This window comes from Gymnogyps californianus, chromosome 10 (assembly GCF_018139145.2).
Source record: "Gymnogyps californianus isolate 813 chromosome 10, ASM1813914v2, whole genome shotgun sequence".
NCBI lineage: Eukaryota > Metazoa > Chordata > Aves > Accipitriformes > Cathartidae > Gymnogyps > Gymnogyps californianus.
The window spans coordinates 2,259,966-2,287,736 of NC_059480.1; the positions used below are offsets into that span (position 1 = coordinate 2,259,966).

The 27,771-nt window shown below is 49.0% G+C and overlaps 1 protein-coding gene across 1 annotated transcript; it reads left to right on the forward strand.

The window, feature by feature from the left end:
- The first annotated feature begins 5,163 nt into the window (after positions 1 to 5,163).
- Positions 5,164 to 27,158, forward strand: C10H3orf70 (chromosome 10 C3orf70 homolog). Its single transcript, XM_050902502.1, has 2 exons — positions 5,164 to 5,341; positions 23,924 to 27,158. Exons 1-2 carry the CDS (start codon positions 5,164 to 5,166, stop codon positions 24,478 to 24,480), a joined length of 735 nt encoding a protein of 244 aa, XP_050758459.1. The 3' UTR covers positions 24,481 to 27,158.
- Positions 27,159 to 27,771: the final 613 nt, after the last annotated feature.

The window sequence follows — 27,771 nt, forward strand, 5'->3', positions numbered from 1 at the left end:
GCGGCAGATCTCTAGCAGAGAGCAGAGCAGGGGGAGAGTGAGCCAAACTTACTTCAGGCTTGATGCTTTGGGACAAAGTCTCCCATTTCTCGTGTCTAGTGAATGTATCTTCCAGTCTGGTGTGGGGAATAGGTTGGACTGGGTTCCCTTCTCAGGGACACTGGATGTCTAACTTCTGCTTTTTATTTTAATAAAACTGCTTTGATTATCTAATGACAGATTATATGGTATCATACGGGATAGTAGAAAAAAGAAAATGTGCTTGTTCTTTGTTTTTTCTCCATCGCTTCTCTACATGGTAGAATTAGATAATTTTCCTGTTTGTGGGGGAGTTTGTGTCTGAAAAGGCTGCATGCTTCTTTTTTCCTAAATATGTCTTATTTTGCCCTTTACCTACCCCTGTCCTTCAGTGGGGGAGGGCAGGAAACCCTTCAGAAGTCACAAGCCAACCCAAGTGCCTGGTGCCAGGGAGGATTTTTTTCCAAGACCAGAGAAAGAGCTAACTCTAGGCCCAGCAAACTGCTGCGGTTTCCCCCAAATCACTTGTGTGCTACAGCTGAGAGCAACCCAGCATTTCCTCAAAGGTGAAGCACTGCTTCCACGCGAGCAGACTCTGTGTGACATGTTACACAACAGCACTGGCTGGTGCTGGCGGCTGTCGTGTCATCCGGAGGACAGCTCTGGACACGATGCACTGCCCGGGCTGACATCCCCTCTCCTGTGCCTCGTGCCGTGGTGTTCACCCGTACTGGAGAGGAGTTGGGAAAGGGCAATTCCCCTTGCAGCGGGAGCGGGCTGCGGAGGAGAGGGCATGCCCTTTCTCTATAGCAGAGAGGCTGGTGTCAGGATATTGAGACCCACCAGCTTCTACCCTGTGGCCAAAATGCCTCTCCTCACCTGCAGCACTTTTGTGCTGGTGCATTTGATGTGCCCATTCCCCTTCTCATCTCCCCTCACAGAAATTACTGAGAACAGAGGCTGTTCACACTAGTAATGTCTCTCTTGACAGAAGTTCATTTGTAAATTCATATTGACCAAAGCAGCACAGCATTGATCTGTCTGCTTTACGTCCCAGCCAGCCATCAGTGACATTGCTGGCGCTGAGAGGTTGCATTCGCAGCTCCAAGAGGGCAGGCACGAGGCTCCCCGCCGCTGGCAGGAGTGCGTGGGAGCCCCTGCCTCTTGACTCCTCTGCTCCCAGCAGGGCGAGAGCACGCTGAAGGGCAACCGCAGCTCCCTGGCCCTCAGCCCCGCAGGGCAGCGACCCGTGCTTGGCAGCCTGATTCGAAGCCCTTGGTGTCTGCTGACATACAATCTAATCAGAAAGCACCAGCCTGTTCTGTGAGCCTCTTTGGTAAGTTGTTAAAATAACAGCTTTACAAAGTCCCTGATCAGCTCAAATATGCAGTGATACCAGAAATACACCCATGAGTGAAATGTTTCTTCATTTAACAGGGAGAGAACACGGCCCCGCGCAGAGAAGAACTTGATAACCACTTGGTACAGGATTAGTTTTCCCACCTGTCTTTTTAAACCAGCTAACTATTTTCACTCAGTGAGAAAATATCTGTTAATAATGTTTTCCAGGTAAAACCATCCCTACTGGCAAGGAATGTCCCCGGCTCTGCTCACTTGTTGCAAGTCTGACCGTTCTAAACTACATGAGTGTGAGCTGAGGTTGTACAGTCTCCAGCACGGTGAGGCCTTGGCGACACACACTGCAAGCTGGCTCTAGTCCATCTTTAATCTTTGGGCCCTGCTTCTACTTTCATGTGAGTGTCTGGCTGCAGATCTACGCTTTCTGCACAGCGGGGACACTTGCTTTCAGTGCTGAGGATATTCAGTTTCAGCCCTGCGAGTACCCATGGTCTCTCACATGCAGCTGCAGAATTGTTAGATGTCTTTAATTAAGTCGGTGACTCTGCCAGTGCAGCAGATGCCTCCATTAACTGCTCAGCCACAGGCATTTTGCAAAACACTAAAGAATGGGAGTGCACCAAAGGAGAGAATTGCTGTAGCTTTGATCAGCATCCCCTGCAGTACTGGGCCTTCAAAGGGAGGCAAAAAGCTCCCTGCCTTATGGCATTCTAAGAAGCGCTGTCCTGCAGCTCATGTCCAAATTGGACAGGGTGCTTGAGTCTTGTCAGAAGCACCTACACCCGTTTCTGTAACCCATAGTTCACCTTCCTTCACTTTATTTCTTTTTAACAGAAAGTGATCTTACAGCCCAGGCTGGGTCTGAGAGCAGCTCTGGAGATGAAACAGCGGTGGAGAGGGAGGGCTTCGTGCCAGCAGGTAGAAGAGGCAGTTCTCCTTGGGCCAGTGGTCTCGTGGGAGCTGAGCTGCATCCCCTGTTTGCTGCTGGTGGGCTCCCGGGAACAGGAGGACAACAGGACAGTATCAAAGAAACACCTGATTCTGCAGTCAGTTTCTCCTCTGCTTGCAAACAGCTGAGCAAGGTCCTGAATGTTTGCAGATTTCAGCGGGATTTGGGCAAAACAAAGGCAGGTAAGCCTTGAGAAGTGATTCAGAAAGCTCACTTTCCAGTGCAATTAACCCTGGAGGCATTTAAAATCAACAGGCCTGTGAAGCTCCCTCAGTCCTGATGACCAGTGCCTAGGAAGGCTCAAAGTCCCCTGCTTGGTGCATCTGGGCACCCATCTCCTGCCCAGTTAGGCTGAGTTTGATGGGCCTTGTCCCTGAGGCATGGCATAAACCTCCCTGGCACCCTCAGCCAGCTCCAATTGCTTTTGTCCCAGCAATCAAAACCAGCCCCAGAAACGTCCCTTCAGCCTGGTGAAAAGCTCTCCCTCGAGCCGTGGGTGACCAGCCTGCCAGAGGAAGAGGTTGTAGCCCCTGCTTGCGCATCCCAGGACATGAGGGCATAAGCTGGGATGCAGTCGTGTGTGCCCAGGGCTCGCCTGGCACTGAGATGCTGCAGGAGGGAGTGAAAGACTCCCTGGGACCGTGTAAGGGCAGGAAGGGCAGCAGCAGACCAGGTATGTGCTGACTGCCCATGTGCGTTGCATCGAAAGGAGCCGGGTGTACCACAGGTGAGCGTTCCAGCCCTCCCACTCTGGCGTCCGGCCCATCTGCCGAGGCAAAGCGCTCATCCCCGCTCCTAGCAACCAGGGAGGGTTCAGTTCAGAAGGGACCAGCAGGACCATTTTGTGCGGCCTCCATCGTAACAGAGGCCAGAAGCTTTCCCCAACGAGCCCCGCACCATCCGGCCGGTTAAACTCCATCCTCTAGCACCTTTGTTTTGGGGGGGAAGGGTGCTGCGAGTGTGCAGATGGGGAGTATTGCATAAATGCATATGGCAAACGGGTTTGGCAGCCTGACTGGGGGGACAGGGCAGTGCACGGGGTAGGAACTGCTCACCTGTATGTGCTGTTCTGGTGGGTCTCAGACTTGTGCCTGGCTCAGCACCAGCGTGAGCAGTGAAACGTCCCAGGGCCAGCAGCGCTGCAGGGAGCTGGTCTGTGCTGCAAGTCAGAAACCACAGTCAGAGGTTGTTCAAAGTCTCAGTGCAACTGTCTGCTCTGCAGTTATGCCCCATACCCCTTGGTTTTACCCATGAAGCGCATAGCTGATCACAGCGATACACCTGCAGCTTGGTTGTTCTTAAGCTCTTTTTGTTGGCAAGAAGTAAATGATTCTCTCAGCGCATCTTCAGGAGGGTGTACAGCATGGGGACACCTCTGGGATCTATCCCAAGGACAGACCCCAAGAAACTGTCGAGAAATATTCTGGAGAACACAGAAAAATAAGTATTTTTTGACTACTTCTGACAAAGAGCTATTGGGTATTGTACAAAGATAAGTGACTACGAAAATGACTGGTTTGATTTCTGTTCTAACAGAAAGCTGACTTCAACTCTCTTAGTACTGAGCAGAGGGGCAATAAAAACACAATTTATTTTCAAACATGACAGGGAAACAAGCCCACCACTACACTTAGGAAACCAAATAATGTAGCCACTGCTTAAGATAAATCCAAGCTTTAATTTTGGTCTAAAGATATGATTGTTGGAAAACGACAATACACTTCCATATCATTATTAACCAAAATTATATCTGCTGCTTATCTTACAAAATGGAAGACAAAGTTTATCAGTGTTTTTAAAATCACTGCATGCTTAGAAAGAAATGGTTTTCCTGATTAGATGACCTGAGAATAAGTAGCATGAAGAACAAAACACAAAACAAGAACTGCCTGTGCCACAGGCCACGTGTGCAAGCAGCTCAGTCTCCTGCTCCATTGACTCTGGCACTGCAGGGACGATCTCTGTCCACCTGTCTCATAAAATAGCCAAGAGCCACACACTTGGGGCACCCCAGGTCACTTGTACCTGATCATGTAATTGAGCCTGCTTGCCTCCTCACACTCCTTGGAGGCTGCCGACTGGATGCAAGGGTGCCTGGATCCCATTTAACAATCCCGGTGGGGTCCAGAGAGGAGCCCCGCATGCCCTGTCATGGCAGGGACCAGAAGGGGATGCTCCGGGGAGCTGGCTGGCCCAGGCATGCCTGGCACCGTGGCCCTCTGGCATTGCTCATCTCTGCTGGCAGCCAGGCTGGCTTAGCCCCGACTGGTCGTCTCTCATGCACGTGTGCTCCTGGCGCTGCAAGATGCCTTTGAAAATCAGTTAAATCTCATAACGGGTCAAAATTTACGGCGGGTGCCCTTGCGCGCACGGCCCGGCGCGGCGGAGCTGGTGTTCCCAGCGCAACACAGCCGCGTAGGGCAGCCCGAGGGGTGACCCGACCTCTGGCCAGCCCGGCCTCGGGACGCCGCGATCGACCCCCTTGCTCCCGGAGCGGCTTTGCCCTCGGCTTACCGCCGCACGCCCGGCTCTGCGCGCCCCCGTCCCGGCTCCGGGCGGCCGGCGGGGGCCGGGGCAGCGGGTGGTGCTGAAGGACGGGCGGGAGGGGCGGGCGGGGCGGGGAGGAGCCGGCGGGGCGGGCGGCCGGGCCCTGCCCGCGGCGCTGCCCCCCGCGGCGCTGGGCGGGCGGGCGGTCCCCGCTGCGGCTGGGCGCCTTCTCCTCCTCCTCCTCCTCCTCCTCCTCCTTCTTCTTCTCCTCCTCCAGCACCACCACCTCCTCCTCCTCCTCCTCCTCCTGGCCGCTGCGGCGCGGGGGCTGCGGGCGGAGCGGCGGCGCCATGAGCGGGGCGGCGGCGGCGGCGAAGAGCGAGAAGCTGGACGAGGCTCAGGCGCTGGCCCGCAGCTGCGCGGGCAGACCCGACTTCCAGCCCTGCGACGGGCTCTCGCTCTGCGCCACCCACAGCCACGGCCGCTGCTTCCGCCTCCACTGGTGCTGCCACCTGGGATGGTGCCACTGTGAGTGAGTGAGCGCGCGGCCCCAACGGTCCCCAACGGTCCCCAACGGTCCTAACGGTCCCCGCGCGCCGCCCCGCCCGGGGCCCGCCTCAGCGCCCCGTCCCGTCCCGTCCCGTCCCGTCCCGTCCCGCGGCGGCGGGGCCGGGCGGGAGGAGCCCGCCCCCGGAGCTGTCCCTGCCGAGGCGGCAGCGCGGTGGCTTGGCGGCCGCGGTGGAGAGCCCGGGGCCGAGCCCGCTGCGGCGGGACCCCAAAGTTGGGGGCTGCTGCCGGAGGGGGTGGCCGGGCGGGGCAGCGGCGCGGCTGGAGCGGCGGTGCTCGGGAGAGTTGCCTCAGGGCCTGGCGTCCCAGCACCCCTCGGAGCCGGGTGACGGCCGACGGGTGAGCTGCTTGTGGCGCTGGCTGCTGCCTTCGCACACCGCTGCTGCTGCTGCATGCGGCTGTCCTTTTCGCCGGAGGAAGCATTCACCAGCTACTTCGTTCTCGGTTCTAATTATCTGCTTTTTACAGGCACGCGGTTTAAAATCTTTTGAGTAGAGAAGTAACTGCTTCAGGATATATATAGCAGATAGTTACTGTTTCAAAATCCAGCGTTGATCCAACTCTGTTGAAAAGGCGCCCGACGCCTTTAATATCTGTATTCAAGATACTGGTGTGTATAATCATGGAGGCTGGGATTGAACTGTGGATGGCCAAACATAGTTTGATGAATAATTAATCACATATAGCCTTGAAGAGCAGGCTTTTCAAACAGCGTGCCGGTATGAGGTCAGGAAATGGTGATGGAGCTGTGTACTTAGGTCGTGTTGCATTTGGGAGGTCTTAAAGCCTGGATGGTCAGGGCCAAAGTTGGACCTTTATGTGAGGGTTGCTTGGTGCTGGTGAAGATGTCCCTTGACTCCTGACATCCCGTTCTCCTTTTACGCCTGTCGCCACCTCTCCTTGTAATTTAATCTCCTACATGGATTCGCCCTCACACACTCTTTCTGCAAATTTTGCTTAATGGGGAAAAGGGCCTGCCTAAAAAGCCACCTTTTATTTGGATGAGAGCTTCTATTTGAATTCAGTACACATTCTAGGAATTTAGCCTTGATTTGGGGTTCATTTGAAATCAGTTCAGAACAATGGGTTTTTTCTGTCTGTGCCCTGAAATGAGTTCTGTGCAGTGGCACAACTGGCTGTGTGAGAGGGTGCCATAGTCACCTGCTGCACAGGGACAGGGATGTCTCATTGGCATTTCGTCGATGACACAAAGGCCCTCAAGTTACGACCTAGATATACTCTTCTTCTCCAGAATTTCTCTGGTCTCCATTATTTGCGATCGCCATCAAGATATATGAGTTTATAAGCACTCTGGAGTACAGGATCAGAGCTCAAAATGGTGTTTATAAACTGGAGATGTTACCTGAAATCAGCTGGGGATGGTCCTGGGAAGGGGAAGTCAAATGCGGAGCTGGGAACACTTGGAGAAGTGACATTGCAGAGAAGGATCTGGGGATTAAGATGGATCGCAAACTGAGTGTGCGTCAGCAGCACGAGGCCTTTGTGGTAGAAAATCCCAAACCAGAACCTGAGCCTTCACTTGGGGATGCATTAACAGGAGCATTGCAAGCGTGCAATTTAATTAGTCTCTTCAGCTCAGTAATGATGAGACCAGACTGATGGGCTTAGTTTTGAGCATTGCACTTTAAAAGGCTGTAGGAGAATTGGGGAGGTTCTGTAGGAGATCACAGCAATCAGCTTAGAAAATATGATTTACAAGGGGGTGCAAAAGGAAAGGGGCTGTGTAAGATTGATGGAGGGAGGGGAGATGAGCTTTGCAAAGTGTAAAGGTAGCCTTGCAAAGAAAGCTGTGTTCTAGTCCTTCTCTACACAGACTTGGAAGATAACCAGTTATCACTTACCTGTGGCAAGGAAAGTTTTGGGTTTGGATATTAGAAAACATTTTAACTAGGGAGAGAAATGAAGCAAGGGAACAGAGTACTTAAGAAGGTGAGGAATCATGGTCTTTGAAGGCCTTTAAGGAAGGCTTAGACTGGTGTCTCTTGGGAGTTACACGGAGCTGATTCCCTCTTGGAAGGACCACTTGAGATTCCATCCAACCCTTAGCTTCCCTGTGGCAATCATAAGATTTAAAAATAATTATAGCTTTTGCAAGAAGTACAGACTTCCTTCTTAATTCCTCCTTTACAGCTAAGGAAACTTTGAGATACCTTTGCCCCATGAAACTATGATTTTAAATGAAGGAAGTCACATACCTCATTTTCTCGTTTAATCTTCTGAAAGCCGTGAAGAAGTGCGCTCCCTTCTTGCCCCCTTATTTCCTAATGCAAATTTCAGAGCTAAGGATCTCTTTGTATCCTGCTCCTGCAGAATGAGTCGAATTGGACTTAAAAGGGGTAAGAATGAGGCCTATAATGGAAAATTGTATAGAGGTCAGAGATGTAATTAAACAGTGTTGGGAGTTATCTTCCATGAACGCAGTGCTGTAATACTGACTTGGGAATCCTCAGAAGGTTCTTGAAAGTGGTTTTCTGTGACTCTTAAGAGCTGTATTGGGGTACAGGAAGCTCTACATCAATTAAAATGTATTACTTTCTATCAGTGTCCAAGGTCCTGGAGAATGTCAACTCAGTTAAAGTGCACTTACACTGAAAAATTACAAAAACTCACCACCGCTACAATGAGTAGATTGTCTCCTCATGTGTATTCAGGATCAGATCTGCTTACTTCAGTGACAGAAGCAATTTAGCGTTGCAGAGCCACTTGGCTATAGAAGTAATAATTGAGAAAGAACCTAGTCTGAATTCCCCAAAGCCATTTTTGTTGGCACGCTCTGAAGTGAGCAGTACTTTAAGCGCTCTCTTTACCTCTGATGTTTCTCTGTCCATAAAATGGCAATAATAGCTGGCAGGCGAGATCACAGAGACTGTTTAGTGTGTCCAAACAGCTCCGAGAACCTCAAGCGCTGTGGCTATCTGTGTGACTTCTGTGTCTAAGCCTGGGAGTTTATTCTGGGTCATTTTCAGTCTGTTTCGAGCTTGATGGGGAGCAGATTTCCCAGTGAGATGGGAGGCGGTTCTCTAATGTGCCCCTGTGCCTGGGGAGCTCTGAACCCAACTAAAACCTCCGTAAGCAGGCACACGCAAAATGCGCAGCACCAGTGGGCTTGGGGAGGCTACAGATGGGAGGGCTGGCAGGGTGCATTGGGTGTCGCTGGAGACGCCTGGCTCTGTGGGCAGCAGGGGTCCGGGAGAGCAGGCAGCACCTCGTATCCTGCTGCGATAGATGTCTACAACACCCTTCCCCTGCGTGCTGCAGGACATGTGCGCGCCTGCTGACTCCTGTCTCCCCATGGAAGCGGGATGAGGGCTCAAGCCTTCCGAGTCCTCTTCCCTGCAGGGAAGAAGGTGTTGGCCCGAGAAGTGTTTTGACTTCAGCCCCTATGTTTGTCCCGTTACACATTTCTCTTGCTTGCACCACGCCCTTTCAGGCTATCCCTGCCTGCATTCCCCTTGCCAGGGTGACAGTCCCCTGTTCACCTTCCTCCCCTCCCCTCTGACAGCCTTGTGGGGTTTTGTTTGTTAGATGCAGGTTGAGAGCCTTAAATTACTCAGATCTACTTGCTCCAGAGTCAGAGAAAACATGCGCCAGAGGCAGGTCTGCAGCAAGGTGCCTGCCTTCCTTTCCTCGCCTCTGGATTTTCGCTGCGGCTCTGATTTGCACTGATGCTGTCTGCGAGGCTGCTGGCTGTGTGGTGGTACCTGCTTCTGTCAGAAGGGATCAGATCCTTGGGGTTACATCTGTCCTGACAGCAGGACTTTGACTGTGTTTTGCTAATTTTACTTCCTAAGAATTGGCTCACCAGAGAAAGCATCACACTTGATACAATAACAAGATTGGCTTCTTCCCTGGACAATGCAAAAATAGGGTGTTCTGTTGCAACTGTGTTCATTTTTTAATCTAAATATCTTGCATTATGTTAAACACCTTGCAAACCTCTCAGTACGTTATGTTGCAGTTATCAAAAATACGTTCTGAGTAATGGTTCCACAATACTCATTTCACAGCACTTGTATCAATAGATAGTAATTGTGCTACCTTGTATGAGCTTTACTCTGTTTTTTTTTTTTTGCTCTGGTTCAGCACCAAAAAAGCAGGCTTTTAGTTACTTAAAGCCTCTTGCGTATCTTATATTGAAAAATAAGCGTGGCAAATAAATTTCAGTTCCACCACTTTTGCGAGATTCAGCTGTTTGGACCATTTACAAGAAAACAAACTGAGCATGGGTGAAAGCTGTGAGGTCTCCTTTGGGTGGTCAGAAAGGGAAAACAGTTGCTAGGCTCAGACATGTAAAAAGATTGCGGTGGCAGTATAGGTTTTAAAAAATACAAATGCTCCCCCGCCCTTGCCTTTTGCTGAGTGGTGTGTAACGCTTGCAGGTGTGCCTTGAAATAGCTTCCTGCTCCCTGGTGTGCATCACGTAATTATGGGACTGTTACGCCCCGAGTTTAGATCCAGACCTGGCAGTTTCTGCATGAGGTCAGGCAGGCTTGGCAAGAAACCCAAGAAACTGTCATTCCTCGGCCACGAGGAGAAAATGGGTTTATATGATGGGTGGCACACCACGAAGGGCATGTGTTTTCTGGGTGGTTTTGGGGAGAAGGACTTGTCTGATTTTGGCTGTGCCAGCACATATTCTGGGGACGCAGAATCAGAATATATTTACACTTCTTGTTCATCTGCCCGCTGAACAGGGAGACCGGGGTTTCTCTTTGCTCCCAGAGCAAGCTCCGTCGCTTCCTCATTGTCTCTGTTTTACGGGCGTCTGCAGGTCCCCGGGAGGTGGACCCGCCTGTCGTAGTTTGGGGTCTGCGGTTGGCCTCCGCTGTGTGCTGGGGCGGTGAGAGGCGATTATCCATCTCCCACAGCTGCTGCCAGGGAACGAAGCAGATCTGTACAGGCACTGCACCTGGGTGTCCTCTGAGCAGATACTTGTTTCTTACATTCTTCTCTACTTGAAATACCAGCGCGTTTATTTTATAACATTTTTAAATAAAAACATTTGTTTTCTGTCCCACAAAACCGGTGAAAGCTCTCTGTCGAGGCCAGCCTTGATTATACCTCTTCCAGAGAGAAAGATGTGGTGTTGTGTGTCGCATCGCATCTCCTACCTGTCCTCTGGCAGTGTACACACCCTGGCCCCACGCGCCAGGTGCCGGTATTTTCCCCTGATAGGTAGCGATGTGTGCAGCATATAAGTAGCTCTGTGCACACAGGTAGCATTTGTGTGGTGTCTCTCCCACCTCTCGAGTGACAGAAGCTATCAGCAGGGCTCTGACAATCTTTGAAGCCCGTGTAATTATTCAGACCCCAGTCTGCTTGTGGGAACCGTAAGCGGGGAATCGGCAAGGCAGCCTTTCTTTCCTGTAACAGACCACTGGTAAGTGAGCTCAAATGGTTACTGAAGGTATTCAAGTGCGCCGTGACAGAGCTTGGGGGTCTAAAGAGGAGTGGTGTCTGCCTGCCAGCCAGCTTCTGTTGATCCCTCCATGTTAGAGAAGCAGCTACAGCCCAGGAGGGGATCCTAAATTAAGCCCTGGGGTGCTCTGCAGCGTTGCATACATTGCAGATCTCCAAAAGCCCTGCTTTTGTTCTGGTGGGTTTTCTTTGTGTTGATTTTTGGTGGCTACGAAACTCTTTGCTACATCCAGGAGAGAGCAAAAGGGCAGTAGTGTACCAGTGCTTTACGTGTGTCTCTGTCTGTGAAAGGTGATGTAGACTGGAGCTTGCTGGAAGTAGCCAGCCTGGCACTAGTGATGGCAACTTGATTTCCAGCAGTGCTGTTCCATAGGGCAGAACTACATCCTGATGATTGAGTTGTTGGATAAACATGAAAAGGGAGTTGTAACATGTTTATGTTTTAAATTCTGAGACTGAATATTTGGAGTAGCTCATACATTTTTCTTTGTGGAAAACTGCCTAAACAGGAATGGAGCAGTGGGACTAGGAACTGTGGGGCTGGGTGTTCTCTGAAAACACGGCTTGTCTTGGTGGGAGGATGATTACAAACCCTAGGAGAAATAGGCATTTTTCATTTGCTTTTGCTGTGAAAAGGATTTGAACATTCATCCAGTTTAAGTCCATGTGTCTGGACAAAATGTGCACAAGCAGGGCATTACACTGAGCACCAGGCAAGAGCCGCAGAAAGGTGGATTTTTCAGCGTGTAATGGGAAAAGACTTTTAATGAGGATTTGCTGCCTGTGGCTGTGCAAGATCTTCTCTTCACCTGTATTTTGAAGAGCTATGATATTCTAGCTTCATTTCACTAAGCTGTGCACAATGAAGGAAAGATGTCAGCTTAATATATTCTGAAGTGTAACTCTAAGGGAAAACACTTATCCGCCCATTTTTATGGGTGCACCATTCTGGACGTGGATTGTGTTTTGTTGCTCTGGTTTTAGTTATAATCTGCAAATCACAGTATGAATGTACTATTGATGCTGTGTCTCAGAAAGAGAACCCACATGTGTAGATTCATCACGCCCTGTGGGAACATCAGCGCCTTTGAAAGAACCTGCTGGCATTCATTTTGAAATCCTTACTATAACGCAGTTATGTTTAGAGATATGCATGTACTATTATTATTATTAACAAAACCCCTGATATCACTTAACAGGAATAGACCACAGGAAAATCTTTGAATTCAAGTTACTTGCTGTAAGTACGTCTTGTAGGACTAGCTCTTCTATGCCTCATACAGGATTGAATAGAAATCCCTGTACTTCCTTCTCCAAAAGCCCTGAGAAAAAGGGGCCTTGTGTATCAAAATGCTTTCTGCCAGCCAAAAACTCGTTTGTCATGCATGACTGTGAGGCTGTGTTTCGTAATCTGTCTGTCCATCTGAGGAGCGTGATTCACAAAGAATTATGTCTGCTTGCCCAAAACTGGCAAGCTGGTAAGAGCCTCTGAGAGTTGCAGATAAATGACACCTCTCCTCTGTAGCTGCTTGAAGGGTTAACCTGCTGTTTTCATGAAGCCTGCTCAGGACCAGCCTGAAATGACGAGGCTGTGGACGTTTCCTACCAGAAGCAAGTACTTCCGAAGGGTTCATTAACGTTGCGTTCTGTCAGCTTTTGGCGCAGGTGTCTGTGAATTCAGGACGTTCTGAACAGCTTCGTGGTGAAGGCTGAGCCTCTGCTCCTGCTAAGAGGTCTTCATTCTGGTAAAAGGCTTCAGGCACTTTTCTCACTGCAGAGTAACAGCTCAAAGATAAAATCTGTACTGGGGTACAGTGCCTGTGGCAAGTGTGTGGCTTCCTTCCTGGACTCTGCAGGTGAGCAAACCTGTTTGCCTGTTTGATTCTCTGAGCGTGCATACTCCGAGTGCCTAAATGCAAAAGTGTATGACTGCAGTGCCTTCTAACGCATTATCCTTATTGTGGTTGCTGATGGATGTTTCATGTGTCTTGAACTGCAGCCCATGGTCATATCCTTGCACTGCCCTGTGAGACAAACTGAGTCACAAGATGATTGTCATCTTCATGGTTCCCATCCTGCAGGTCTGCAGAGCTGACTGTGTGCTCAGGTTTGCTGGAAGCACTGAAGAGGGCTTTCAGGTACTTGGCACAGGACCTCAAATTTCCTGGCAGCACCTGTGTGCTCATCAAGAGTATGTTTTGTCGCTGCTTATGTTGATGCAACCAGCAGAGCTGGGCTTGTAGAGAATGGACATCTTGGGGTGGTTTTATGTAATGGCTCTCAATTTAACCAACACTGTCTTACACTTCATGACTTAACTTCAAGCCTTGGTAACTTAGTTCTGCACATTGATAAGGCTATACCAGAAATTTGTGTTTCTATAAAGGACAAAGAGCAAAACACTTTACTCGCAAACATTGTAAGATGTTCCAGAATGATAGCTGTGACAGTGTGGGCTTTGCTGTTGATGGATGGCACAAGCTTATACTAATGTAAAAAGCTGGTTGACAGTAGACTGGATTCCAGCTAGTGCGTATATATATGTATCTCTCTCTCTCTGTGCATACAAAGTGACCCTGTTTCAGTGTGTTGTGGTTTTTATTACAGCACCTTCATGAATTTATCTGTCCACAAGATACAGAGTATGTTTTCATAATGGCTTTGATTCTTCCACTAATCAATTTTTACGTAGTGACTGATCACAGAATTCAAGAAGTGCAGTTGGTGCAATTTAGAGATGTTTTTGCCAATAGTTGAGTATATTCACATAGATGGAAGTCAAAAACCTACTGGGAAAGTAAAATCTGATTGCTTGGCAACTGGGCCTTGTTTTTAATATACCCATACTTTAATTTAGGCAACGTAACAGTTGGAATTTATATATAACCTATGTTGTAAAACAATTTCAACGAGAGGCATGCATTTGTATTCTTGTTCTCACTGGTGGCTGCGGAGCTTGAGAGCCCACACGTGTGCTCTCAAAACTGCTTGTTTTGCTTGTGCACTTGCACCCAGCCCTGAAACATTTTCCCTGCTGTGCCTAGCGGGAGCGTGCTCTGCTGCCGTCCCTCTCGCTGCTTGACGCGTGATGCGGGTGCTGGAGCACACCTGCAGCCGTTTCAGGCAGGGTGCTTGGCTGCTGCACGCTTCGTGCTGTGTAGCTGCCTGTGTTGCTTGGATTTCAGTGCTTTGCTAATCCTGAGCTGCGTTCCAGGTGTTTGCACTCACTCACAAGTGCCCCTTGTCCCTGGTGAAAGGCTTGGACACTATCAGGCATGCCAGGGTGGACTGATCAGCTCTTGCAGTCTTCCTGCAGTCCTGGTGGAGCATTAGCCCATCTGTAGGCAGGGCAGGCAAAAGGAGACGCTCACCTTTTTCGTTGTTTTTCCTGCCCTGTGCCACTAGACCTCAGCGTTCCCCAGCTGGTGCTGTGGGATCTTGGCTCTCTTGGTGTGAAACCGAGGGCGATGCTTTTACTTCTCTGCCAGCGTTCGCTTACCCGGCCACAGCAGCAAGTGCTGAGTTTGCTCCCACCTGCGTTGTCCAGCTGCTCCGAGCTATTTGTCCGCAGTGGCACTGTGTGACGTGATGGCCGACCTCCTCCGCCTCCAATAGTGGTACTTGGTCTTTTATTTTTTCCTGCAGAGCATTGCTGGATCCCACACCCCTCCAAGGGAAGGGCTGGCACCCACACATGCACACATCAGCTCCACGTGGTGATGTATTTTGGGCATAAGCAGGGAGAGCAGTCCTTTAAATTCTCCAGAAATGGGTTCTGTAGAGGCTTGTAATAGAAATACGAAGATTGGTTTGAATGAAGTATGAATGGAAATGTGCGTAGATGGGCACCAGAGGAAGCAATAGGACGGGAGTTAGAAGAATGGCCTGTATTGATAATAAGGCCGCTGCTCCCAGCAATGAAGTTGAAGTATGTGTTGTTTGTCAAGCCCAGAAGGCTCGCGCTCTGGTAAGGCCACCGCACAGATGACTTGTCAGCAGGGGACCCTGTACTCTGACAGCAGGAAGGGAGCAGCACAGGTACAGCGCATCGCATATGCCATCGCTTCTCCTGTCAGCCCACCAGGAAAACAGGCTGTAGCCATAGAGGGGCATCTATTCCAAGCTACAAAAAACAACCTCCTGCCTCAGCTGTCTGTCCGGGCTGTCTCCTGTGGGTGCAGAGCGCGGGTCTCGCATGGGGCAGTCCTTTCGAGAGGACTTTCTCTTCAAGAACCCATGAGTTGTTCTGCTTATTTGAGAATTCACAGGAAAACATTCCCATCGTATACAGGGGCTCATGAGTGCCCCCCTGCAGCAGGTACTACGCACCTGGAAGAAGGCTGTAACTTGTCTCTCTAGTGCCTGTGATTTCTCTAGAGCAGGAAATGCCTTCGTTTTCTAGGTAGCTTCTGACACTGATCTGTGCTTATCCTTCTTTGTTACCATATCAGCACACTGACTATCTGCATGAAAATGATGGGATGCTGAATCTTGAGCAGATGGTGCACAGGGATGGCTTTGTAGAATAAATATTTAGCACTAAGCCATTTTTTGCTATTTTCTGTACTGAATTTAAAAAATATCTAGCGTAACTTGGGGGATAAAATTTTTCAGGGAAATGTGCAAAGAGTGGCTGTTCTCCCCTTTGGGGGTGGCTTTGTAAAGGGATGTTGGAAGGCAAATATCCTTGGGTTCAGAGCTCGGGTTGCGATGGCCAGCGCCTAGCTGCTGTGCTAATGGTAAGCTGTGCTTCTGGAGGTACCTGAGACAGTCTGCTACACTTTTCATGCCTGCGCTGAGGAGGGCGGGAGGTGTGTGTGTGTGTGTGTGTGTTCTCGTAACCCAGCATGGGGCTGTGCCGGGGCTGGGTTAGTAGTACCTGTGGTAAGTGTGACACTTCTCACAGGTACTGAAAGGAAAGAGCTCCTTTCAAAACGCATGTGTGATGTGCATTGTTGTTCATTGCTTTTCTGGGTGTCGATATTCTGCTCCCTTACAATGGTTAGTAAGCAAATATGGCCCCTTTCAGAGGGTTTATGGCTGCATGAAACATTTCTCAAGCCTTCAGGCTTGCTTTTTCTTTGTCTGGTAAATCCATGTAAGCAATGAGAGGAAAGAGCAGGGATGACAGAAGGAAGCTCCAGGGTCTGTTTGCATTTAAGAGTTACCTGCTCTTAAGCGGACGTGCACAGAAACCCCTGAAAGGCTTAGACAGCTCACAGCATGTACCATCATGATCCTTTTTGTATTTAAAACAAATCAAGACAAAAGGGCATTAAGTTGCATACAAATTTGATTAAGAAAAACTTTCTGATTTTTTTCCCCTCTTCTTTCTTGGTTTCCTGTGAAAAGCTTATGGCTTATCAAGTCAAGGGCTGTCACAGCTCTCGCTATACAGCAATGAGAGGGAACACCTCTCCTTCACATGAGAGGAGAACTGGCAACTGTACAAAATTGCAGCTGGGGAGCCACTGCAGAAACATTGCTAGACTGGTTCTTTTCTGTGCTTGGATGAGACTGGGAATGGGATGGATTTGTTAATGCTCTGATGTGGGTGCTTCTGTGACAAGGTGCTGTTTGTAATGATACACTGCTGTAGGTCAGAGCCTGCTAATGTTTCCTGGTGTATTTCCAGACTGCTGAGGTCCTGTTGCATGACTTCTTTTTCTCTTATGGTGGTGGTGGGTAACTGGTGTTCCTTTGCAGAGTTGGCTTGTGTCCTTGGAGTCTTTTTATGATCCCTTACTGTGCCTTCTAGCTATGCCAGAAGTACTGGAAATGTGCAGGATGCTCTGTTTGCGTTCCCTGCACTAGAAATTTGTTTGAACAATCTCAGTGCTTTTTCAAAGTTGTTTGGAAGAAGTGCAGGGCGAAAGTATCACTTGCGTTAAAGTGCTGCATATCTTTATCTACGAGGCTCCTTCAGCATTGACAAGCGTTTTAGTTACGCTTCATTATAACCACCAATGGCACAGTTCAGCTCTACGTGAGCTTGTACTGTAAATCTGACAGTGCCTCAGTGTCCTGAAATATTGTTCTTTTCCTCTGGTGGCTTATTCCATGTCTCACGTTCCCAACACAGCCCATGATGTTTTGCTAGATATGACACGATGGCTATTCTGTATGATACAAAGAAATGGAAACTAGGTTAGTAGTGGTTTTTTTACATGCGCCATCTGTAAATGTACTCCGGGTTTCTCCTTCCATTTGTTCTCACCCCTCTGGAAAAGCTATTACCGTGCTCTAAGCCAAGTGTAATTTGAAGCTGTTACAGTCCTTGGTGAATATTTATGGTTAGGGCAATCTTTGTTTGCAAAGGTTTGTTGTTCCAAGCTGTGCACATAACTGGAGAGAGAAGAAAGAAGGAAGGCCAGAGGCAGTCATTTTGTCCACTGTTGCAGCCTGCAGGGCTGGAAGGCAGCGTCCCTGTGCCAGTGCTCAGACCAATATCACGCTTTCAGATGACCCTTCTACTCTGCTGAACGCTTCTGGAAAAAAGGTGAGGTGGGTACCTCAAGCAGGCTTAGGGTGCTGAGTGCCCTTCAATAGACATCTCCAGATTGTGGGCAGCGAGCTTTGCTTTAGTCTGTAAAGGAGGAAGACCCTCCATCTGCCACGACTTTCTGCTTTGTTAGTGGTGAAACAATACCTGGTTCCTTTCTGTGCACGGGCTGGGGCCGACTGCGGGCCAGTCTGCTATGGCAGAGCTGTCTGCCACCCGTGCCACCCACCGCCCTGGGGATCTTGGAGAACCAGCTGGGTGTTTGACAGTTTATACGTTGTCCTTGGGCTACTGTGCCAATCCAGGCAGCAACACACTACTCCAGCTTGTAGCTGTCATCACCTGCAAGACAACTTCATTTTAGACGTCAGAGGGGTGTGCATCCAGTCAGCTCTTCCTAAAGAGACAGACTTGTCTCTCCTGCCCCACTGGTGAGGTATGAAACAAGTCCCACTGGAAGAACGCTTGGTAGTTCTCCATCTTTTGCTATGAAGAAAGCCAGTGCTCGAGAAACTGATCTCCAAGGTCTCCCCACGCAGAGAGATGTGGAAGAGCTCCCATGTTGTGAACTCTCCTTAGACCAATGCAGAATCCCTCCAAGCTAATACTGTCTCCTGTTACACATGCATTATGAATACTTGCTTTGCCTTCACTCCTTCAAAGCTGTGCTGTATTTAATTAGAATTATTTTTTTTATGTTCTTCATAGTGGGACTGATTTCCCTCCCACATAAGCTGATTTTTTTGGCAGGGTTGTGTGTGGCAATAGGAGAGCCTTGCATGGCTGGAGTGAGAATCCCAGCTGACTTTGCAACCAAAGACCACTGGTGCTGTTACAAAGGTGTAGGTTCAAGCAGAAACGAGTCACCAACACTTAAAGAGCAGCTCTCTGCTGTTAAACCATGGACACCGACTGCACACACCCTTTGCGCACCCTTATTCAGTGGGAACACGCAGCTGCCTAAATGTCAGCCCACGTGCTTTGCCCTGTGGTTGAGGTCGCTGCTTCAGCCTCCCCGTATCATACGTCACAGCCAAAGGCACTGAAATCTCTGGTGAGATCAGAGCTGGTTCTCCTCCAGCACACCTCGGCTAGGCGCTTTCCCCACAAGTGCTCAGGCGCCTGGGAGCAGTTCCTCAGCTGTACGGGTTAGATTGAGCCAGGTTATGGTTAAATAGTGTATGGTTAACAGGTCTTCATTAACCCTGCTGATTTTGAGAGAGTAGATAAGCTGGCAGATTGGAGGGTGTAGAAATCTTTGTCCAGCTGCAGGGGAAAGAATACACATGAAAAAAGCTTTTATGTTTCAGTTGAAAGGTGTCTAAGTGTCTTGCATGCGAACAAATATACACAGCATGTATCGCTGACTTAGATGCATAAGATCCACAACTGAAGAGCCACAGCAATCTCTTATTATTTTCTGAAGTGCATTGCAATTTGTGTTGTTGTTTATTAGGAAAAAAATCCTTCAAGGTAGCATTTTGAGAGGGTAAAACTTGGGAATTTGTTGTGAGAAACCTCACTGCTGAAAGATGGATTTATTCTTTTTTTTAATATGCCAAGCACGTTAATGAGTGTCAGAGGTAAACTAGAATGCTGGGACGAAGGGAAGCGGAGAATAAAATGTTTAAGTAGCACCTCTGCTTATTTCATGGTTAAGTTATTTTGTATTAGCCACGGAAATTGCTGCTGTGTCTGTTCGGTAAGGATGCGTGCAGACTGCTCAATTAGCAAAAAACCAGAAAGAAGTGACCTCGTGGCTTGCTTCTAAAGGCTTGCATTTGTTTTTTTGTAAGCAGGAGACGCAATAATACAGCTTCCAATCAATCAACCACATAGTTCTGGTAATCAATGCCACAGACAGACTTTTTATATATATATAAAAATACAGAAGTGTGTGTCTGCTTTTGGGGATAAAAACTTTTCCAAGTTGCATGAGTTTGCTCGAGATCTGCAGGTCTTGATAGAGCTCGCTGCTCTGCTGGATTCTGCCTTAGCCTGCTGGCAAGTGTCACTGGAGGCGTGGAGCCAAGGCTTTGGTGAACAGCATCCATCCGATTTGACAGTAAAAATCATATTTCTGTGGACAGAGAAGCAGGGACATGAGCACTGCCCAGTACTTACCTCCCTGGACACATTTGGAATAGTTGTTTTGCAGTTGAGTATTGGCTTTAGTGTGCGCTAATTCTCTGGAGGATTTGGTTTTTAGGCTTTCAGAAGGGTCAGCTGAATAATGAAGAAATGGAAAAGTAGTCGGTCCTTTTTAGTTGTGCACAAACTGCTGTCACTGTGTGACTGGGATCAGACCAAGAGGTGCAGTGTTTATGGAGGATAACGCTTTGCGAGCACGTAGCAGCAGCAGGTGTAGGTCCTGGTGCAGGCTTTCGGTTGTGAGAAATAGTTAAGCGTAGCCTACATGCCTACTTCTGAAGTCTCTCATTGTCTCGCATTTCATCGTATCTTCTGTTAGCATATGGCTGTCATGGATAATTGAGACTTAGCATGAAAATAATTTTGGCAGAGCCTAGTTTCACACATTTCCTGTTAAACACCCAGGAGAGGAACGGGTTGTTGTTTCCCCTGAGCCCTTTTGCCACGGTGGTGGAACTGCAGAGCCAGAACTGTGACACTTCTCCATAGCAGCTATTACAGTGCTCGAGAGCTTCCCAGACTTTTGCAAATGAAGCAAACTGCTTTTCACAGAATTTGGAGTTTGATTTTTTGGCTATGTGTTCGGCACGTGCAGTATTTTTCCTTCACCGAATTACCATCTTCCACGTGGGCAGCGGTGGCAAGTGACCCAGGGAACAACTTGCCATGCAGTGTCTAGTCTGGCATCTGTATTTGTGCAAAACACTGGAATTTACAGGAGCATTCATCAGCGCAGCTCAATTGCAGAGCTCTTCAACTGACTTAGTTGGAATAAATAGGCAATAAATTATGTGCTAGTGTATTAAAAGGAATGTATCAGAATAGGTGCTCAAAATACTATTTTATCATAGACTTTTGCCAGCTGTTTAAAGTCAGCAAAAATATTGCTGTTTATTTCAGTGGGAGTTCGATCAGACCAAGATGTATTTTAAGAGAACTTGGGGACTTGTGCTTTTGGGATAATTTTCTGTGAAAAAGACATCCCTGCCAATCCTGCAAGCTGCAGGGGCGGGGGGCGATCTTATTTTTAAATCTCTGCATTTATTTTTCATAGGATGCATCATGGCTGATGTGTTTACACGCATTATGTAGGGTAAGGAGTTGTAACTGGGGCTGTAACCACAGCTTTGTCCGTGATCCAGTCTGACAGTCTGAGCTGTGAGCACCAGCGCCCCTTAAAGAGGGACCTGATCACATTTTAAAACAGAAGTGTAATCTGTCTAAAATAAACAAACTTGGCCCTAAAACTAGCTGAAACTTAACAAACTTGTACCAGAATTCTAAAGAAATGTAGAAATCAGTTCATGTAGAAAATTCTCCTTTTTCCGTTGGGCAGTTCCTGCTTTACCCTAGCAGAGCTTGTCCTTGGAACGTGAGGAAATGGTTTCAGCCACTGTAAGGTCACACAAATGGGGATCTGAAATCCTCTGTTAACAGAATAGCCGCTGTTTTCTTCTACCCTGAAATTAGTGCCAGCAGGGCAGTTTTGAAACACGCAGAGAATTACCACACGCTGCTGCAACGGTAAAACACTCAGCTGAGCTCCCGGGTCACACCTCATCTCCCCCTGCCGCCACTTTTTTGGGGGGTGGGGGGTGTGTCAAACTGATGAATCAAAGATTCATCATTCAACGTCCATGCTGTAAGCTACCTTGGCTTAAATCCCCTGCTTTCTTCTCCCAGCGTCCCCCAGCCTTCTGCCAGCACGTGGTGGCTATTTTAAGTGGAAAAATACAGTCCTGTTGTGCAGATACCTTTTTTCTTGATCCTGTTAAAATCTTCACCAGGGCCTTCCTTGGACGCTTCAAACAGAGGTGGCACAAAATTGAGTTGAGAAATTTTTTTTCATTAGTATCTGTTTTTTATCGTTAGTTGTCAATGGAATGGAATAGGAGCCCACACAGAAGCACTCCAAATATATGAATAAATACAGCATCGTAGGCTGCATTTCAGTTTCGGTGAGCTGAATTTTATCAGACGCTATTCCAACCAGCAGCATGCTAATCAGTCATCTGTGTTGCTTTGCAAGACAGTAGCATGTTTAATGTTCACTAATTTCAAAGAAGAATTCTGGAGAACAGCGGATGGCAGGAAGCCATGGGCTGCTGCTGTTACAGCGGGTTGTGAAGGTAAGGTCTGCCCATGTGCCCTGGAGAGCTTCCCAGAGAAGTTGTCAGCAAGACTTGAAAAATGCCCAAGAGACCCCATCCCTCAGCGACTGCCAGAACTGAAATATCTGTGCTGCTGCTCCAAAGGGCAGCGGAGGAGTAAGAGCTCTGCTCTGCCTGTGGTTGAAGCGTTCAGTTGTTTGATGCTAGCACTTAATTCCTGAGTCACAGCAAGTTTAGAAACTAGACCATGGTACGTTAAAAAGATGGCAGGTGGAGGGGCTGGCTCTGTATTTTCTGTCATCCAGCCATAATCAAACAGGAGGGAAAAAAGCTTGTTTTATTTTCACTGAGCTTTTCCAGTGGCTCTGTTAACAATTATCATTCCACAGATCGTAGGGAAAAAAGCGCTTGGTGAGGTATTCGAGGGGAGCTGGTCAAATCTATTCACAAAACGTTCTTTTCGCCTGCCCACCCACTGCTGCCGTCCCGCTGCTCTCGGTCTGGCTCAGTTGGCTGTTCTCTCCCATGGCACGACAGGGGTGGGCTTTTCTCTTCAGCGTCTCTGGTGCTCACTCCTCTGAGCCTGCTTTCTGCGTTTGCTGGCCTCGCAGCGTGCCTCTCCCACGCCCCAGCGCTCCCCTGAGCCCTTCTTTCGGCTCTGCGCTCCTTGTGGCCTTTCCTCTGTTCTCCCTGCCCTTCGGCGACGGGGGTTTGAAGTCCCAGCAGAGGAGAGCAGCCGACTTCCACACGAGCCATTTCCCTTCCAATCCCAACAGCGCAGCAGGGGTGGGAAAAGCCTTCCCCAGCGCTCAAGGTTTCCCCTGGTGACGTACTGGAGCCGGGCTGGCAAAGCACAGCCCGCGCGTGGGCCCTGGCTCGTCGGGGCTGGCAGAGCCAGTGAACACCCCAGAGGCTCCTGCAGCCAAGAGTTGGGATCTCTCAGCCCGTCCCATTGCCAGTGCTTTCAACAGGCGGCTGGGGCACCGACTGCCACGCTGGCTGGGAACTTGTTGCAGTCAGAGCTCTTCCCACGTCTGGGAAGGATTCCCAGGCTGAGGGTGGGATTTTTTTTTTTACTCCAGAGAGGCATGGCGGGGGGAGCGAGCCCTTCCTTGGGGTGAGGAAAGCCCTTCTCTCCTGCTGCTGTCCCGGGCTGTGCTCAGCCTCCCTGAGCAGAAATGCAATCACTGCTCCGATTTTCCAAAGGAATGGGTAATTTGGGGGAGAAGGGCTGCACCTACCTCTGAGCTGCAAGCACAAAAACCTGTGGCAGATCTCATCACAGCACAGCCGGATTCGTTAATGCAGTGAGACTTTGGTGGCTTTCTGCTCCTTACCTGGAGAGCTTCAAGCATCCAAACAGTCCTTCAGTGCTTTGGTACGTTTTCTGCCTTTGCAAAGCGGTATTTGCAACTCGTGCATCAAAACTCTTCTGAGAGCCCCGCTGCTTGCAAGTCTTCTGGAAATTTGTGCTTTCATAGGGTATGGGCCCCTAGGGAGACATGAATCTTTCAAAGGCTTCATGCAAATAAAATGCAACATTTTACAGTCTTGGGCATAGCCTCAGGTTTCTCAGTTTTTCCTAACAAAGTACTGATTTTCAGCTCATTTATTTCTTTTTGTAAAGATTTTCAGTTCACGCTTGGTTCAGCTGTATATAACCAACATAATCCTATTTTCTTACTACTTAACCAGATAATCAAGATGCCAACAGCATTTCTATGGCTTGGGAATTCCCTTATTTTCTGCCTTAAAATTCTAATTGCAGTCATGTATGAACCTCTGGTTTATAATACAGAAAAACATGATTTAGTCCCCAGAAAAAAAGAACATGGAAACGCATGCAGGGAGACTCATTGTAATTTGGAATAATAACAATAGAATAAAATTTAGCTCATTGTAGCAAAGATGTAAGCTAGAACTGCTCTGTGTTTGGGCGGGGGGGGGGGGGGGGGAAGCCTCTGAGCATCTTTTCTGTTCTCTCTCCCCTAGAAAGGGGTGCAGGCAGATTTGCCTTCTCACCCACTTCTTAGCTATGGAGTTGTGCCCCTGGAGTTAATTTTCTAGAGTTAGTGGCATCCCACAGATGTCTTCGAAGCAGGGGCAGGGAGAGGAGCAGGACTGGGGGAAGGAAGGTTATGCTTACCTACAGTATTAAGCATCAGAGAATCCGTACCAGGAGAGGACTAAACACCTTGAGGCCACTGAAAACCGAGCGGCTGCTGACTGCAGGGAACTGTCGGTTATTATTGACTGGCCGAGGGCAAGCATTATGTCATCGGTTTGTTTCTAACTTAAAGACAATGATCTTCAAATGCTGCTTTTCTGTTTTCCCCATAGGTAAATATGTCTATCAGCCCATGACACCTGTAGAGCAGCTTCCCAGCACCGAAATACCCGTTCGCCCTCGGGAGTCTACAAACACCATCCAGATCTCCGTTTCGCTCACCGAACACTTTTTGAAGTTTGCGCCCGTCTTCCAGCCCCCTCTGCCCCCCGACTCCCCGCAGTTCTGCACAATCGCAGACCTCTTCATTGACAATTACCGCGTGAAATGCATCAACGGGAAGATGTGCTACGTGCAGAGGCAGCCTCCCCCCGTGCCCCACAAGATAAAGCCCGAGGAAGTCCCTGTTCGCAATGCCTTAATCACAAAAGAGAGCAATACACCAAAAACAGATCACTGCTCGTCCCCTTCCAGCTCCGAGGACTCCGGGATCAATGCGGTGGGGGTTCACTACATGGAGTCGTGTGACGAGGACACGGAGGGGGTGGCCGAGCTAAGTTCAGAAGAAGATTACAGCCCGGATAGCAGCTGGGAACCAGATGAATGCCCGCTCTTGTCACCCTCGCAGTGCGAAATGGAAGTGATTGAGACTATAGAAACCACTGTGTGATCCGACAAGCGGTATCAGATCAGTCCAGTTCCCACTCAGTAATGTTGCTTTTGTAGTATTTATATTTTCTGTTTTTTCTGACAATCCCTTTTTTCCAGTGCACTTGATATTTCAGATTCCTCATGGGAGTGTGGTCACGGGACTCGCGTATTGGTGAACTAGCAGCAGCCTGAGCAATTTTAACACGTTCTCAGCCTGATCAGCTCTCCCATGTCTGCACGTAAGGTAGTGATAAAACTTAAGACTTCTCAGCTGAAATAGGCCCTTTTCTTGGCCTGGGTTACATCATATACTACTTCTCATACAAGGATGTGCCACTCAGATGTTTCCATCTGTCAGGATGTTTGCAGCCGGCCTTCAAAGCACAGAGGGTGAGCTGGTGCAGCACGCCTGCGAGCAGCAAAACCAAGTTGCCCTTATTCTTTCTCAAACAGCTACGTGAGGTGCGGCGACAAGAGGCTCTTTCCGTCTCTGTCCTTGCGCGCTGTCCATCCTTTTCTCTAGTGCTGGCGCGACCCTTCTCGAAGGCTGTCGGCACCACTCTTCCAGCGGGTTGGTATGGCAAGCTAGAGAATGCACAAAGTGCCTCCAACTTTTCTCCAGGCTATGCACCGAGCATCTGCTGAGTTAGGTCAGGCTCTGAAATCTCCTGAGAAGGCAACTGTTGCTCCGGAGGGGGATCAGTTGCCTGGATCCGGCTGGTCCCTTTTCTCCACGAGGATCTCAGGAAGGGGATCTGGCTTTTGCAGCTTGGCGGGAAGGGGAGCAGGCAGAGAGGAAGCGCGGCCGTCTAACCAATACCATGCTAGACTGGGGTGTAAAATGATAGGCGAAGGAAGCGACTACCTCCAAACACACAAAATCCACCCTCGGCTTTGCCTGCTACTTCCTCCCATGCTGTTTGGTGCCGGACACGTGCACTCAGGACCAAATGGCCTCAGGGCCTGCATTTGCCTGAAGAATAACAAAATTTAAAAAAAAAAGAAGTTTATCAGCCACACCACTGTGTCGGCAGAGCTTGGGGACAGCATGGAGGTGCCTGTGGGAGGTGGCCCACAGGCTCGGTAGTGCGTGTGCTTGTTAAAATACAGCCTAAGGTCATTCCAGCGGAGAGAGGAAGCTTCGGCTCCCGCTCCTTTGCACCCAGTTCAAGAGCGGATTCTGAACAGGGGTTTCCTCAGATAGCTGGTAAGAGTGAGCTGTCTGGCTGGTGGTTTGGTTTCAGCCCTGCTTGATGAAACAAAAATGTCATTCTCAGATTTCAGTCAGCGTGAATCAGTTGGAGTCAGTAATAACTCTGCTTTCAACAGCATTACTGAATTTCTTTGTGTATTGGCTGTTTATGTTTCAAAAGTCATTGGTGAATATAAGGCTGTATAAATGTGTACAGTTTAGTGATTGATACTAGATTATAGTCCGTGTTATAGGGTGGCTCATCTCTCTCACTGTATCCTGACAATGTATTACTAATTTTATACACTTTGTAATCAGTATCTTTAGAAAACGTTTAGGCAACAGTGTGTGTATGTGCACATGCGCGTGTGCTAGGAGTTTACCATAAATGGTTATAAAGTAATACTGTACTTTTTAGACTCACACTTTCAGACAAAAATAATAGGTTTTATAGTTTTGATGACTTACATAAAGAAGTGCAATGCTTGTTAAATGAGGAACTTGGGCCATTGCATGAACAGATACATTCTCACAAGGCACCTGAAAATACTCTGTTTTTCTGAGGGCATTTAAACGAAGGCCGTAGTAAAACTAAATAGGATTTATTTATTTTTTAAGGGCAGGGTTGTCTTTCTTGGTTAACTAAGGTTTCTAACAACGTTTTAGTGGCTTTTGACCATTCAGACACATTCCATAGGTAGAAGGAAGCATTATGTATAAACCTAGAGCATTTATTCATATTTAATCTTTCAATTGTAATCTGAGTGGGGAGCTGAAAAAGCTCACTCCTGTGCCTGGCCTGCCTGAGCTTTCTTCCCGGAGGCGGCTTCTCCTTCCCGGGAGGACGGGCTGGGCTGGCAGATGCATCCTCCCAAGGGACTAGCGGCAGCGGGGCCTTTCCCCGAGGCCAGGGTGCTCCTCGCCCGCTCTCGCTGCGGGCGCCAAGCACAGCAAAGGTCATCGGGACCCTCTGACTTGGCATGAGCTCACCTTGTTTGCAAGCAAGCAGGAGCCGCCGCCTCCTGCGGTTAGGGGGCACCGGCTGTGAGCGTAGTGAAATTCAGTTGGGTGTTTATGACCAAGACTCACTGTAAGATCCTGTGGTCTTGCAGGTTCGGATCACTGTCGTCAGGATACATCCTTTCTTAACTGTAAGTAATTAGCAATATTCACAAGCTGTGTCTCCTACCTAGGATTTGTTCAGATGTCTTAAGCACAATAAGCTGCCTCTTCCTTCTGTTGTACCTGTGAAACGTCGGTGGAGCAGCCTGGTGTGGGACAGGGCTAGTTCTGGACAGCGTTTCAGCAGCTAGCACAGTGGCAGGTTTCTCACTGTGCTCCATCACGCACCCCAGGTCAGAAACACGCTCCGCATAGAAATGTGATTTCTTTTCTTTGCACAAACACTGGTGTAGACGTGCTGCAAGAGGCGTGCCCTGGGCTCGTTGCTCCACTCTGCCAGGGAGAGGTGTGTATATTTCCTCTTTAATAAAATACTAAATAACTGAAGTTGTGCTTGTCCTAACTAACTGTGTATTTTCCATACTAGAGTGAAACATTCTGATATTCCCAGCAAAGGAGGGGTCACTTACGGCTTCAGATGGCGGCACCTGACACACGCACCCAGTGCTAGGCAGAGAAATGTAATAACCAGGTGGAGCGCACCAGGCCCAGCCCCACCTGGGTTTGGGTACCTGGTAAGTACTGGGGCTGGTGGGCAACCTCACAGCCCAGTTCTCACTCGCCTGTAAAAGAGCTGCCCCAGTCGGGGGGAGGACAGCGGGGAAAAGAGCTGCAAGGCCAGGCTGATGTCTGGCAGAATGTGGCTGGCTGTAGCCCCTTGACTTACCTCTGACCAGGTTCCCATGTGGCTGCAGGCTGGAAGCATCAGTCTGGGGCACCATTTTGTAGTTCTTAACGCTAGCGGGGAGAAGGTGAGCACACTGGGCACGCCGGACCCCCGGGTGCACGGCGCTGGCACTGCTCCCCAGCCAGGTGGGCTCTGCACAACAGCGGGCGCTTTTGTGTGCCTTGGAGGCAGCAGCGCTGCCCCGTATTCCTGTATTCCATTCAGCGTGAGCTCTGCACGGACCAGCTGCCGGCTCTGTGCATTAGTTC